At 46.3% G+C, this 13,155-nt stretch overlaps 1 protein-coding gene across 2 annotated transcripts in view; it reads right to left on the bottom strand.

The window, feature by feature from the left end:
• HCRTR2 (hypocretin receptor 2) overlaps positions 1-12,733 on the bottom strand; it is a 705,534-nt gene extending 692,801 nt beyond the window's left edge. The window contains exon 1 of one of the 2 annotated variants that reach the window (XM_069606143.1): positions 11,375-12,733. In XM_069606143.1, the coding sequence (XP_069462244.1) occupies positions 11,375-11,594 (220 nt within the window). In that variant the 5' untranslated portion in view covers positions 11,595-12,733. The remainder of the gene's footprint in view (positions 1-11,374) is intronic. The other variant, XM_069606141.1, reaches the window with a different exon arrangement.
• Between the last annotated feature and the right edge of the window lie 422 nt (positions 12,734-13,155).

The following is a 13,155-nucleotide window of genomic DNA, read 5'->3' as shown; positions in this document are numbered from 1 at the left end:
GTTTCATAAAAAACATGGTTCAGTGGAACCATATTTACTTAAGTCTCCATCAGTCATACACCGAATTGAATTTTCTAGGTTGAGATTCAATCTTTGTCCAACACGCGAAATATTAGAGAGACGAAGATTGTTGGCTGATAATAGCTGTAGACATTGTGAAGATCTTGGTCAAAAGGAAACACTTAAACATCTGCTCACTGAATGCGCCTCCTTGTATATGAAACGAACTCAATTTTTCAAATCTACTCTTAAAGAATATGTTAATTTATCTTCAGATTTATTATGGCAAATGATACTCGAAGGTAAAAACATATCACTCAGAATTAATGTTATTCGTTTTTTACATGATGTGAACCTTTTAGAACATTTTAAAGTGAGAGATCCCAGTTAACTAAAAATGCATTTTTTATTTATTTTTTTTTTTTTCTTTATATTTCTTAACTCAGTAAATGGACATGATCAGATGAGTCCAGTTTAAATTAGTATTCATTTATGTATAGAAACGCTTCTATTATCTTTGTTATTTTATGTATCTGAATGTGTTTCTTTGTTGTTCTTTCTTGTTGTCTTTTCCTAATTTTACTGTACATAACATGTTGTTTTTAAAAGTTGATTAAATTCAGCTAAATAAAAAAATAATAAAAAAAATTAGGTTGACTTTCTCGATCACTATCTGTTTACAGGCTTTTGGGAGACAATATGGTTTTAGGTGAACCACTTTACCGTTGGATGTTCTAACATAATGGTATGTGCCTTTTACTCATCCTGGTTTTTCTGAGAATACATTTGGAAATGAGACTACGGGCCTCATTACGACTCAGGCGGTAAGGGTTTTACGGCGGCGTAAACAGCGCCGACCCTTACCGCCTGATTCCGAGGTCCCTTAGCGCCATGGAGGTTTTAACACCTGCTTTTAGCAGGTGTTAAAATCCATGGCGCTAAGGGACCTTGATGTTAATTACGCCACTGTAATTTACGGTGGCGTAATTAACGCCTTCCCCACTCCCATTATGCCCTATGGAGCAAAATGGGAATGGGGAATGGAAAATGGGAAAATGGGGATTTACCGCCCCGCCAAGGTTGGAATGGGGCAGTAAATCCGCCAACCACCATGGCGTAAACGTAGTTTACGCCATGGTGGTAAAGTCACGGCCCAGGCGGTAACTTATCGCCTGGGTCGTAATGAGGCCCTACGTCTTTTAAATCTTCTTGTTTTTTGATAGATAGCTTGGCAGGAACTAATTCAAAGTTATCTAACTCTTCGGGAACCAGACAGGCTAGTACTTTGGCATGGTTGCCTGACAGGTTCTCGTTCCACTCTTTCAAGAGATTGATGTTATACAGGTGGATCTTTTGCTTTCTGTCCGGTTAGGCTACTTTATAAATGCAGGTTCCCACTTGTTCTACTATCTCATAAGGCCTGTGCCATTTGGAGCCAAGTTTGTTTTCTGAGGTTGGTAATAGGACCAGTATATTTTGACCTATGGAGATTGATCTTAAATTTATCTTTTTATCATAAGCGGTTTTTGTTGGCTCTGGGCCTTTTCCATACACGTACAAACTAAATCTCAAACCAGTTTCAAAGGTTCTCACATTCTTGTGGCGGTTTGCGAGATGGGCGTGTTGGCCTCCTCTCGCTCTTCCCAGGTTTCCGAGAGCATGTCCAGGTCATCTCTGGGTTCTCTACTAAAGAGCAGCTCAAACATAGAGAAACCTGTGGAAGTTTGGGGGGTTTCCCCACTGCAAATAGTGCCCAAGGTATCATTCGGTCCCAGTCTTTCTCATCGTGGTCTACCAATTTTCGTAAAATTAGCTTGAGAGTTTTATTGAATCTCTCCACTAAGCCATTGGTTGGAGATGATAGAGTGAACTTTGCAGTGAACTTTGGTAATGTGGAGTAGTTCTTTGACTTTGGCACATTAGCTTACCCATAATATTCTAACCCTGGTCTGCCAATATTTCCTTGGGAAAACCAACCCTGGAGAAGTATGGTTAAAGGTGTTGAAGGATCTGTAGTGTGATATTATTTTGTATTGCGAATGCCTCGGGATATCGGGTCGCATAATCTACAATCACAAGGACATATTTATATATTTTTTGCCTAACCTGGATGTTTCTAAAGGTCTGATTGTGTCCATAATGATTCTTGAAAAGGGAACTTTTATGATCGGCAATAGATTCAGAGGGCCAGGTAATGGGATGTGTGTGCTGTTTTTTTAGCAGCAGTCACACGTTTGGATCTAGGTTTTTATAGTTATATCAGCGTGAATACCTGGCCAATAAAAGGTCCCACTAATATGTGCATGGGTTTTAGATTGTCCTAAATGCCCCCCGTGAGATGGGAATGCACGATCTCCAGGACAACCATTTGCTGACTTTTGGGTATTACCAGCTATGTTTTTTATTAAACCTTCTGTAGTTGTTTCCCTTCTATAAGGCAATCCTTGTTTTATGAAGAAAAAGGGACTTCCCTTCTCTCAGCTCTCTACTTCCAGGATTGCTTGTAAAAAAGCTTCAACGAGAGCTGGATCATTTCGCTGGGTGAAGCTGAGGTCGGGATGGATGGTAGGTTCGTCTACCTTACCTTCTTTGATGCTCAGAGAATTAACAGCTTCCCCAAAGCCTAAGTTACCTATTTCTGTTTTATCTGGTTCACTTTTTTTAAACTGAGGAAATAGAGCTCTTTCCAAAATTCCCCGGGCAATTTGATCTCCTCAACGTATCTCAAAAGGTATTTCACCATGATTCTGTTAGAGAACCTTTGCATCTCCCCAGAAATCGGGATCAATAATGCCTGCAAAGACGTGCATCCTGAAGTTCCATGCTAGGCAAGATTTTGGGGCCAATCGTATGTAACACCCCACAGAGGGTATCAGGACCAAGTCTCTAGGAATCGTTCCTCTTTTCCCCGGAGGGATTATAGTTTCCCTACTACTGCAGATATCAACCCTATTGATTCATTGGTGGCGATGGAAGGGTTACAAGCTCTCTCACTATGTTTTTGAAATTGTAGGGTTCCCCAATTACTTTCATTTGAGTCACATCCCATTTCTGACACCATATGTAAGGAAGGAATGGTATCAAGAATAGACAGATACAAGTGATCACAGTTAAAGGGTGTTTATTAAACTGTATAGGTAGGGTCGAAAAATGCCTAGTCTAAACCTAATATGGGAGAAAGCTACAACATCAAAACAAAAATAAGGCAGTCCTAGTGGCGTCATGTCAAATATAAAGGTCTATACTATGAAAAGCCTATTGCCAATCCTTACACTAAAAACAAGAGTATGGGATAGGGCTTACAACAAATGAAGAAACGTTTACAAATAATAAGTCAGAGTGTGGTAGTCGTGGTCCCTCTTCCCCATGTTTTGAGCATGGGACAAGGCAGGACTCTGGAGCACAGCACACGCTTGAGGTTTCCCAGCAAGAGACAACAGTTCCATTTTTAGCTGTCAGGATCTTTGTTTGCCAAGTCTCCTGCTTTGTAAAAAGTCTCTTGCCTTCGAGTACCTGATGCGTTCAAAATAACAACAAACGTTCCTTTCTGCTTGTACATGGGGTAATGCTTTCTCACCCTTGGATCCTCCTCTGTGGTATTCACAAATCTTAATGTCTTTTTAAACAGTTCAAGGTGAACAACCCACTTCCGGGTTCACTCTTGTCAACACACTGTTCTTTGGGACTTTAGACTTTACCCCATTCCATCGGCATGCCTCCTTTGGGTTCATTCTCGCCAATCTCACAGTTCTGTGTACTTTCTTACGAGGTGGGATTCACTTCCCTTATTCACAATAATCTGCTGGTCAAACATTTTCGACTGTACAGAGGATTTTACTAGATCCTCGTATAACCACTTTGATACTCTTTTCACCTTTCTCAAGGCCTTCTGGTAATAGTAGTTTCAACAATTGGGTAATCTCCCAGAGTTTCTCAAGTGAGCACCCACGTGGTGCCTGGCTCATCTGCAGCTGGCTTTCCCCTTTTACATGTTCTTTGTACATTCTGCAATCAGCCATTTGCTACTTTTGTTCAACACATTTCGGTTTCTTTATCGTTCTCCCCTCGCCTCACCAGCTGTGATGAACCGATTGGCTTTCTTCGTATCGGGAGTCAAGGCCGTTACCACGAAAGCAAGCGTCGCCCTCTGTCCTGCTTATCAGCGTAGGTACACTCTGTGTACCATTGACATCTAATGCAACACACTTGGGCTCATGGTCTTAGAATTCCTTCCACAGAAGTCTCACAGACCTTGGTTTGAAAGGGCAAGGTCGCTTCTCTCCACCATCTTGGTTCACGTCTTCTTTCTCCTCCTCTTCAACTGCCGTGCCTGGATAGCTGTCCCATCGTGCAGTCTGCATTGCTTGCATGGTGCTCTCGTGCGCCACCTTTTATATCTGCAAGAAAGGGCCGTCAGGTGTGTGTGATTCTGGTCAATTGCCTAACTTTGCCTGGCCCTTGTGTTAGTACACGTCAGGTAAATGGCTCTGGTGTTTGTCATCTTTTGTGATTTGCAAAGTTGGAAAAAGGGGTGTAGAGTGTTTGTCTATCTTACTGGGTAGGATGAGTAAAAGCTGTTATAAGAAGGGCATAGCACATCTCACCCATCAGTGTCCCACCCCTCCACTCCAGGAGGGACCCCATCCAGGTGATCCTCCCTCACTGGTCCACCCCAAGGAACTGGATCCAATAGCAATGGCCGTGTCCAGGCCACCTGGATGACGGATCCCCAGGGACTAGTCAGAGAGACACTATCAGGTTTCTCACAGGTAGGAGGAGGGGGAAATCAAGCCCTTGCTCAGAAACATACAGGCTGTACAAGACTAGGCCACTGCAACTATGCAAACCCAAGTAAGAGCCTTCTTAGGACTAACTGGTTATTACAGAACTTCATTGAGAACGATGGAGCCATAGCTTCTCCTCTGACTACCATATCCTCTCCCAAGTACCCTAAAAAGGTCAAGTGGAATGAGGACTGTGAAAAAGTCTTCCAGGTGCTGAAAGGTGCCCTCTGTAAAGCTCCAGTGTGAGATCTCCAGATTATGCTCAGGCCTTTATAGTCCAAGCTGATGCTTCCAACACAGGTATAGGAGCAGCCTTGGCCCCATTTGATATCAAAGGCAGGGATCCCCCTCCCCCATCTGCTTTATTAGTAGAAAATTAAAAGATAGAGAAACAAGGTGGGCAACCATTGAACATGAATGTTTTTCTTTGTGTGGTTCTTGAAGAAATTCAGACCATGGGCCTCATTACAACCCAGGCGTTAAGGGTTTAACGGCACCATTGGCGCCGTTAACCCTTAACGCCTGATTACCATTTTAACGCTTGCTTTCAGCAGGCGTTAAAATGCAAGGTGCTAACCCGCCTTGGTGCTAATTACGCACCGTAATTTACGGTGCCGTAATTAGCGCCTTCCCCACTCCCATTATGCCCTATGCGGCAAAAATGGGAATGGGGAAGGGTAAATGGGGAATGGGGATTTACCGCCCCACTCACCTTGGAATGGGGCGGTAAATCCGCCATCCACCATGGTGTAAACTTACCGCCTGGGTTGTGATGAGGCCCCATACCTCTATGGAACTACTTTCAAGATTCAAACTGACCACCAACCCTTAAGGTGGCTGATGCAGATGAAAGGAGAACACCCAAAATTGCTTAGGTGGTCCATAAACCGACAAAGCTTTTACTTCACTATTGAGCACAGGTCAGGTACCCAATTTAAGAATGGTGATGGTCTCCCCAGAAAGTATGACTGACTGCATCAAGAGAGCCAACCAAGAGTGGATGAGATCCTCCTATCCCTAGTCTGGGGGGACGAGTGTTAGGGAGATGTATCATTGTTATGCTTCATCTTCTCTCCTAGTGAGACCCCCAGCACTTTTTCTTGGACTTCTGGAACTTTTTCTTTCAATCCTGAATAAGTGGAGCCTTTGTCCACTCATTCATTCTTGTGGGCTCTGTCTTTTGGAACTCTATTTATTCTTTGTATTCTACCTGTTCTATGGAGTCTGTCTGCCCCATAGCCCTTAAAGGCATCTATGTTTATACCGCAGGCTACACCCATAGCCTCGGTAGTGCACAATAGGGACAACCAAGTACCAACTTGAGGCCTACCTTCTTTTTTCACCATTATTAGCATGTTTTTTCTTTGAAAGCCCATCTTCTACCATTCTGGGAGGGGGGAGGTCAGTATGTGTGTTTTGCCTTCAGCTGGGACACTTGGGTATTCCCACCTAGGGTCCAGAGTGTCTGGGCAAACAGGAAGTGGGGGAGGAGTCTTCCACCCCCCTATCTTTTGCCAGAGTGCTAGAATAGGACCAACTCCCACAGGGGGTCTGACTGTCCTGATTGGACAGCCAAACACCCCTTTCTATAAAATGCTGAAAGAGACTGGGAGGGTGTGTGTGCTGGAACTGTATAAAAGGTGAGGCTTCTAGGTTGAATAGCAAGTTGATCACTGGAAGCTGAAGTAACTGCAGAAGAACACAACCAGAGACACCTGCAGACTCTTTACAACACTGTGAATCGACCACTGCTCTCCTGACCCAGTTTTCTACGCGACAGAAGAGCTGAGAAGAGGACAACTCCTTCCCTTTGGCTGGTGGGAGCAACCAGTCCTAAGACAGAATTTGAACTGAGCCATCTCCCGAGGTCCTAGGAGTTTCCAGAGCCCAATACCAGGAGACGTGCTGCCCATTTCGAGTGCATCATCGTGGAAAGGCTGAATCTGTCCAAATCTTTGCTGAACCCATAAGGACTTGCCAGTGATTCGAACCAACTCACCCACACCCCCTCACCAGAGTGCGAGACTGCAGGAAGCAAAGAAGATTACCAGAACGTTCAGTGTCCTTTGTTGGTGCTGCAGAAAAGGTGCCAAAACTGCAGAGTGAACCAAGAAGTTTCTGAAGGTTGTGCCACAGGTCCTCTCTCGAGACTGCTGATGAGAGATCCCATCCATTGTCCTGCCTTCGGTCATCAGTCCAAGGAATCTGGAGGTCGGTCCAGAACTGCAACATCGCGGGGCATTCAGCACAAATATTTTCTTCTAACCTAAGCTCCAGAGCGTAGAAGTGCACCTAGAGGTGTCAAGGGTCACCCCCCTCTTACCTCCGACTCAAGGCTTGTGTCCCTTCATCAAGTCCTTTTACAGGTCTCCCTTGTTAGTTGTTAACTTTCTGCTTCTATAACACTAGAGACTGGAAGAAATCCTTTGGCACTCTTCGTATTCTGCTGCTTGTCAAGTCTTTGAGGCCTCTCAAAACCGCCTTTACCTAGGGTTACGTTGTTAGACTTAAAAGACTTGTTGTGCGAAGAAACCCTCTCTAGAACCTTGAACCAGGCTAATGTTATACTAATTGGCCATTTTCATCCCTAACAGTGAATTTACTATATGTGTTTACAGAGCAAATGTATTACCGTATGAACTGTTAGAAACTTCAGGTGCTCACAATTATCGATAATACAATAACATTGGGCTTCATTACAAGGTAGGCGGTAAGGGATTACCTGCACCGGTAAGGGCACCGGTGCCGGTAATCCCTTACCGTCCTACTACGAGGTCCCTTAGCGGGTCCCTTCCTTAATGCCAGGTCTGACCTGGTGTTAAGGACGGGACCCGTTAAGGGACTTCAGAGCTAATAACGGAACTGCAAATTGCGGTACCGTTATTAGCTACTTCCCCATTCCCATTGAGCCCTATGGGGCTCAAATGGGAATGGTTCCCGGACTGGGGACTTACCGGGTCCTCCAAGGTCGGAATGACCCGGTAAGTCCCTATTCCAGGAACACGGACCCAGAATGCGGTAAGGGGGTAGCCATGGCGCTTATAGCGCCATGGCTACCGCCTACCGTGTAATGAGGCCCATTGTCTTTTCCCTTTATAACGTTGCTACAAATGTAACTGCGAACAAACACAAAAGTGAAAGTGTCCTTTGAAGTGCATTCTCAAGTATTCCGTAGTGTTCTAGTGTAAATGTCTAAAGTAATTAAAGGGATTCTGGTATATATTTAATAAATATAAAATTCTATATAAATTATAAGTGTAAGAGTTTCTTTGATGTGCATGTCTAAATAAGGTTCACAATAGACATTCTCTGCCTGCTGTTCCAGCCTCCCGAGGCACTCGCCCGGGTGGCACCAGTTTTATTTTTGTTAATGTGGGTAAGCAAAATTGAACCTATCCATGCTGCCTCACCACCTCACCCTCCCCCAAAATCCCCTGATCCCCTTTCCCACACCCTTCCTCCATCCTCATTTACCGGCAGGACTGTAGATCTGGGCTCCGGTCCCAGGGTTCCTCCCATCTCCCGGCAGCCATAGCCATGGAAAAGGGATTTAGTCCCTTTTTGATATGCAGCGGACATCTTTTAAAAAAACTAAAAATATTTCTTCCACAGGTAATTGGCTGCACAATCAGCGCAAATCTCCAGAGGAAACATAATGAAAGCCATTTGCACCCCTGATGAACCCCTGGCAGCGAATGGTTTTCATTCCCGCTCAGGAGGGCGGACAGGGCCGTTAACGGTCAGCCAGCCCAAGCTAAGGCAGGCCCACCATCCTATGAATGCAGTGATTGTATTAACAATTTAAACCCAGCAGTAATGTACTCACTGACATTACGTTTTGGCAAGAGAATTTATATGGAATGTGTGTCTGTTTAGTAGAAGATGATTTGCCCCTGGGAATCAATCTTCACTTTGCATAGCAAGAATAATCTCTATGGGCAGTGCACCCTCACAGATGGCCCTGTGTCACACAATGTGCATTGATATTTTAAAGGTAGAAGGACACTTTTAAAAAAAAAGTCAAAGCACGACACCAAGGGCAATCACAAGAGCACCTTTATCGCTAGTGGCAGAACGTTGACTAAACTCTACGGAAATGTAAGCTTGTTTTGGGTTTTGCAGGAAAATTGGACTTGCCTAATACAATTATGCGGCTTGTTTCTCATAATGTTTGTGAAGTTGAATCAAGAATGTGTCTGGTCCGTCATGCTGGTGGTTTTTGGACAGTGGAGTTGACCTCCACCATGGAGATGGGGCCCACCCAGAACGGCTGCACTTTATGCTCACGAAAGGTGTGCAAAGAAATTCTCTTCACTGATAGGACTAAGGGTGTGTCATACGTCACGACTAAGCAGTGTGCAGGGGCACTGCTGTCAGGTGACAAGATACTTGTCAGGGGTCTGAATATTGATCCATGGCGACAGTTTCTTGCGTTTCATTGCAATCAACAGAAAACACAGGGACATGTGTGCAGGGCCGGCCTTAGGGGCAGCGAATTGGCGGATCCCTCCCTGTGCGCCCCTGGTCAACAGGGGGAGAGGCCAGGCAGGGTGAGGCGGTAGGATCACCACATTTGTTTTGCGCCTCCCTGCTCCGGTGTGTTATCAAATGCGCCCCACCGCTATGGGTATTTAATAACAAAAGGGCGCCTGCCACACCTTTTCTCACTACGCCAGCTCGGGGTGCCCTTAAAAGACTCCCCTGACCTGGCTTGGCAGGGTCTCATGGTGCCCTGAGGAGGCATTGGTCGCCCAGCCTGCCCCCCCTAAGGCTGGCTCTGCATGTGTGGGGTTTCTGAGAACCTCTCTGGAAAAAGCGTATATAGCTCATGCAATTTGAGATTGAGCAATTAAACAGCCCCTTATGTGAGTAATCATTTCAAAAGGCTAAGAAAGACATTTTTGACAATAAGTACATGGATGTACAAGAAATAGAAACAGTCAATTAGGTTTTAGAAGCGAGGGTTTGCAAAGTTGGCAGTTCGTAATGTTTGTAGAGCTACTTTAGCTAAAGAGGGTGTTAATAAACTCAATCAAACAGACAATACAATGACTACACGAGTTGTCCTCTCGAACCCCACTGTGTACCTACATGGCCGCACGATGCGCGGGTCTCTCAGAACCCAAATAGCACCATGCACCTGGACAGCCAACACGCTCCACGCATGTGTGCTCCCATTACAGATGTCCATTGACAACAGAAAGTAAAGCAGCTGTGTCAGCCAATGAGCATCAAGGCAGAAAAGCAATATCTCTCTGTCACGGCCATTAGCTTAATAAGATTGCGGCTGAGTCGCGCGTGCACTCTCGCAGGCGGGAGTTTCCGTGAGTGTAATGGAAACAAAGGCTCGTGATTTGTGACAGTGAGGAAGAAATGAGAAAAAGATTGAGGAGGTCTGATTGGCCCAATGTCATTATAGTGGCTCAATGTTGCCGTCGGGATGTCAACCCGCACGCGGGACACGTATCCCTAATGCGTGGAGGCGGGTGGGGGGGTTGCGAATTCTGCCTTTACTCGATGTACAGTTCCCGCGTGCCTTACTGATCACAGCCGATTTTAGTTGCGTAGACGGTTGTGTGAAACACCGACGCTAAGAATAACACACATTGCTGATTGCGATGATCAACCTACCCCCCTCCCCAGGTAAGCCGCCCCGCCCCCCACGGCTAAACGTGTAGCACAAGAACATGTTATAAGCGCACGTAAAACAAACAGTGTTAGCATGTTAGCATCCGACAGGAAATTTCTCCACGTTGGGAGCAGGCCGTGCGCTTAGCTTACTACAATCATTGATATCGTTTTACACAGCTGCACAATTACACTTTCAGAGGGACTACGAACGCATCTTTCATTGCGGACCTTCGTAGTTAAATAAAGTCAGCAATTGCACTGTCTTGCTGACGAAGCCAAATGCTGAGGAGTTGTAGTAGCGACTGAATGCCATCTCCGGACTCCCTGGCGGTGAAGAAGCAGGACGTGCAGGCTGTGGGGGGGCTTCTCTGTCCCGGAAATTACAGTCACATAAATACTGTATGCTGCATACGTTTGCACATACTTGCCACAATTGATCTCGGGCAGGGGCGGCATGGATGGCTCCCTTGAGTTCGTCACAACATAACCGCGAGTATTAATGAATACAGGCATCACCGGGCTGTGAGCGCGTGCTCGCAGATGCCGCGCAGAGGCACCACTCGCTCACTGAGCGGGAAGCACCGTTATAGCCCTCAGGCTGCAGCAACAGCGCAACGCTTAGCAAATAAAGCACGTGCGTCCCAACAATTCGTACAACGCGAAACAGTGCGCGCGACCATGGTCATCTTACCAGTTGCCAAAGCGCGCATCCAAAGTGCCTCTACCTGGGTGGCAATGCGTCAGCGACATGTGCGGGCTGTGAACCACCTTCCGAAACACTGCTTTCCCATTTTGATATCGATATTGCGAAAATAAAGTAAAATTCAAAACTACTATCAACAATGAAAATCAGCGTTTACACGTAAAGGGCAAAAACATCGCAGAACAAAACAGGGCTGTCATGGTGATAAGAACATATGTCTGTGATGAAAGGGGTGCAGTGCTCCCTTTTTACTTACCCAGGACGTTCCCCACCAAAGCTACAATGAAAACTATAATGTATCCGGCGATCAGGACCCACTCGTATTCCTTCGGGTGCAAATATTCCCTCCAAACGTAACGCATGAACTCCTCGTCATAGTCCGCGGACGGGCTGCGGATGGACTCTTGAGTGGCATTCAGCTCCGACACCGAAGACTCGTTCCTGTCCAGCAAATTCCCAAGTCTGGTCCCGGGCATCACGGGTCAGTGTTCGGGTTGTCGTCAGTGCGAACCCCGTACTCCATCTATCGAGAGTCTCCGGTTGCCTCCTCCCCACAGGTCCGACATTTGCCAGGCAACGCACGGGAACCGAGTGAAAATAGCGCGAAAGTGACACGCCGAATGTGTAAGGATGTGCTGAGTGCAACTTCAGGTGAGCCGCGTGAGAGACGGGGAGGAGGAAGGGAATGGGGGGGGGCGGGTGCCCAGCCCTCAGACAGTGTCTTCTAGGCTCTGGGCAGCGTTGGGTCTCAGCCAGGTGTGCATAGAGATGCCAACAAATCCGAAAGTATACGCGCTACTTCACCCACGAGGGCTGTATTCCAGGCTACACCGGCTGCCTGAATGTGCGCCAAGCACTTCTCACTCTCAGAAAAGCGGAAGCGAGGCGTGACTTGTGTCGTACTCCCCACAGGTTCAGCGATCCCAGGTGCACAGCCCTGCACGTGGCCGTTGTATCCGAATACATCTCAAATGCGCTTAGGGGTGGGGTGTACTCTTTGGCGGATGTCGACCGTAAATTACAGTAAACGATGCCATTCATAAAATGTAGTTAAGACGACATATTTAAATGTACACAGCATCTCATAATCACGGCATGTTGGAAGTAGTAAGTGGGATTTTATGATCTACTTAACTTATTTGGTTCAACAGCACACGTCCCCTGATGTATTTATTATTCCATTCCTGCAGTGAGCCGTTTCTCCGGGTACCGTAGACTCCCTGTCGTGTTGTTGTCGCCCTTTCTGTAAAGAATTGTTAACGGTGCCTTTCAGGACATGAACGAAACATTGCAGACAGTCCAGAACGACCATGTCAAACTATGCCGCGTGTCTCAACATGGCTATCTTCTGAGCAGCGCCGCCTTTATACATCGGTCATGTGGCTTCACGTGCTACTGCACCGTGCGCTCTCATCGTGGCGCACAACAAGCTGTCCGAGTTCCGTTGCATTTTTAGGCAATGTTGCAAGCTGTCTCGCTGATCAGAGTCCTGCATTGAGACTCGGCGAGACACGTTTTCAGGACCTACTGTGAGCGACTGCATTACATATTCCTCGGCGCAGCTTGTCCTTGTCTAGCTCAGCTTTACAGGAAGGACGGCGCTTTCTCGTGGATGAAAGGGGCGTTTAGTCTGCCCAAATGTCACGCCGAGAGTACATTCCTGCACCCAGTGGATGCAGTTCACTGCTTGGGACGGCAGATGGCAGGTGCGTGATTCTTATCCAGCAAATCTGCAGGAAAATAGATTATCAACGGCAGTGGCGGACTCGGCACAGCCGGAGGTCGGAGCGGTCGGGAGCGGTGCTCCTGTACTTTTAATTTTTAAGTTTCACTGTTCCTATACTTAAACAAAAAAAAAAAAACGTTCTGGAAAGGTTTAGTTTTCAAATAAAAGTGTAGGCACTGCACTGAACATTCCATTAAATAACAGGTGTCTTTCTTTGGGGGTTTGGATTGTGTGTGGGACGGGGTGCAGAAATGGGGTTTGTGGAGATCGGGGGCAGGTCAGCAGGGAGCATAGTTCCATTACTTGTTTTT

Source organism: Ambystoma mexicanum, chromosome 4p, assembly GCF_040938575.1.
Source record: "Ambystoma mexicanum isolate Mex_15411 chromosome 4p, UKY_AmexF1_1, whole genome shotgun sequence".
NCBI lineage: Eukaryota > Metazoa > Chordata > Amphibia > Caudata > Ambystomatidae > Ambystoma > Ambystoma mexicanum.
Note: the sequence above shows the minus strand (reverse complement) of the source record. Positions and strands in the feature narration are given on the sequence as shown.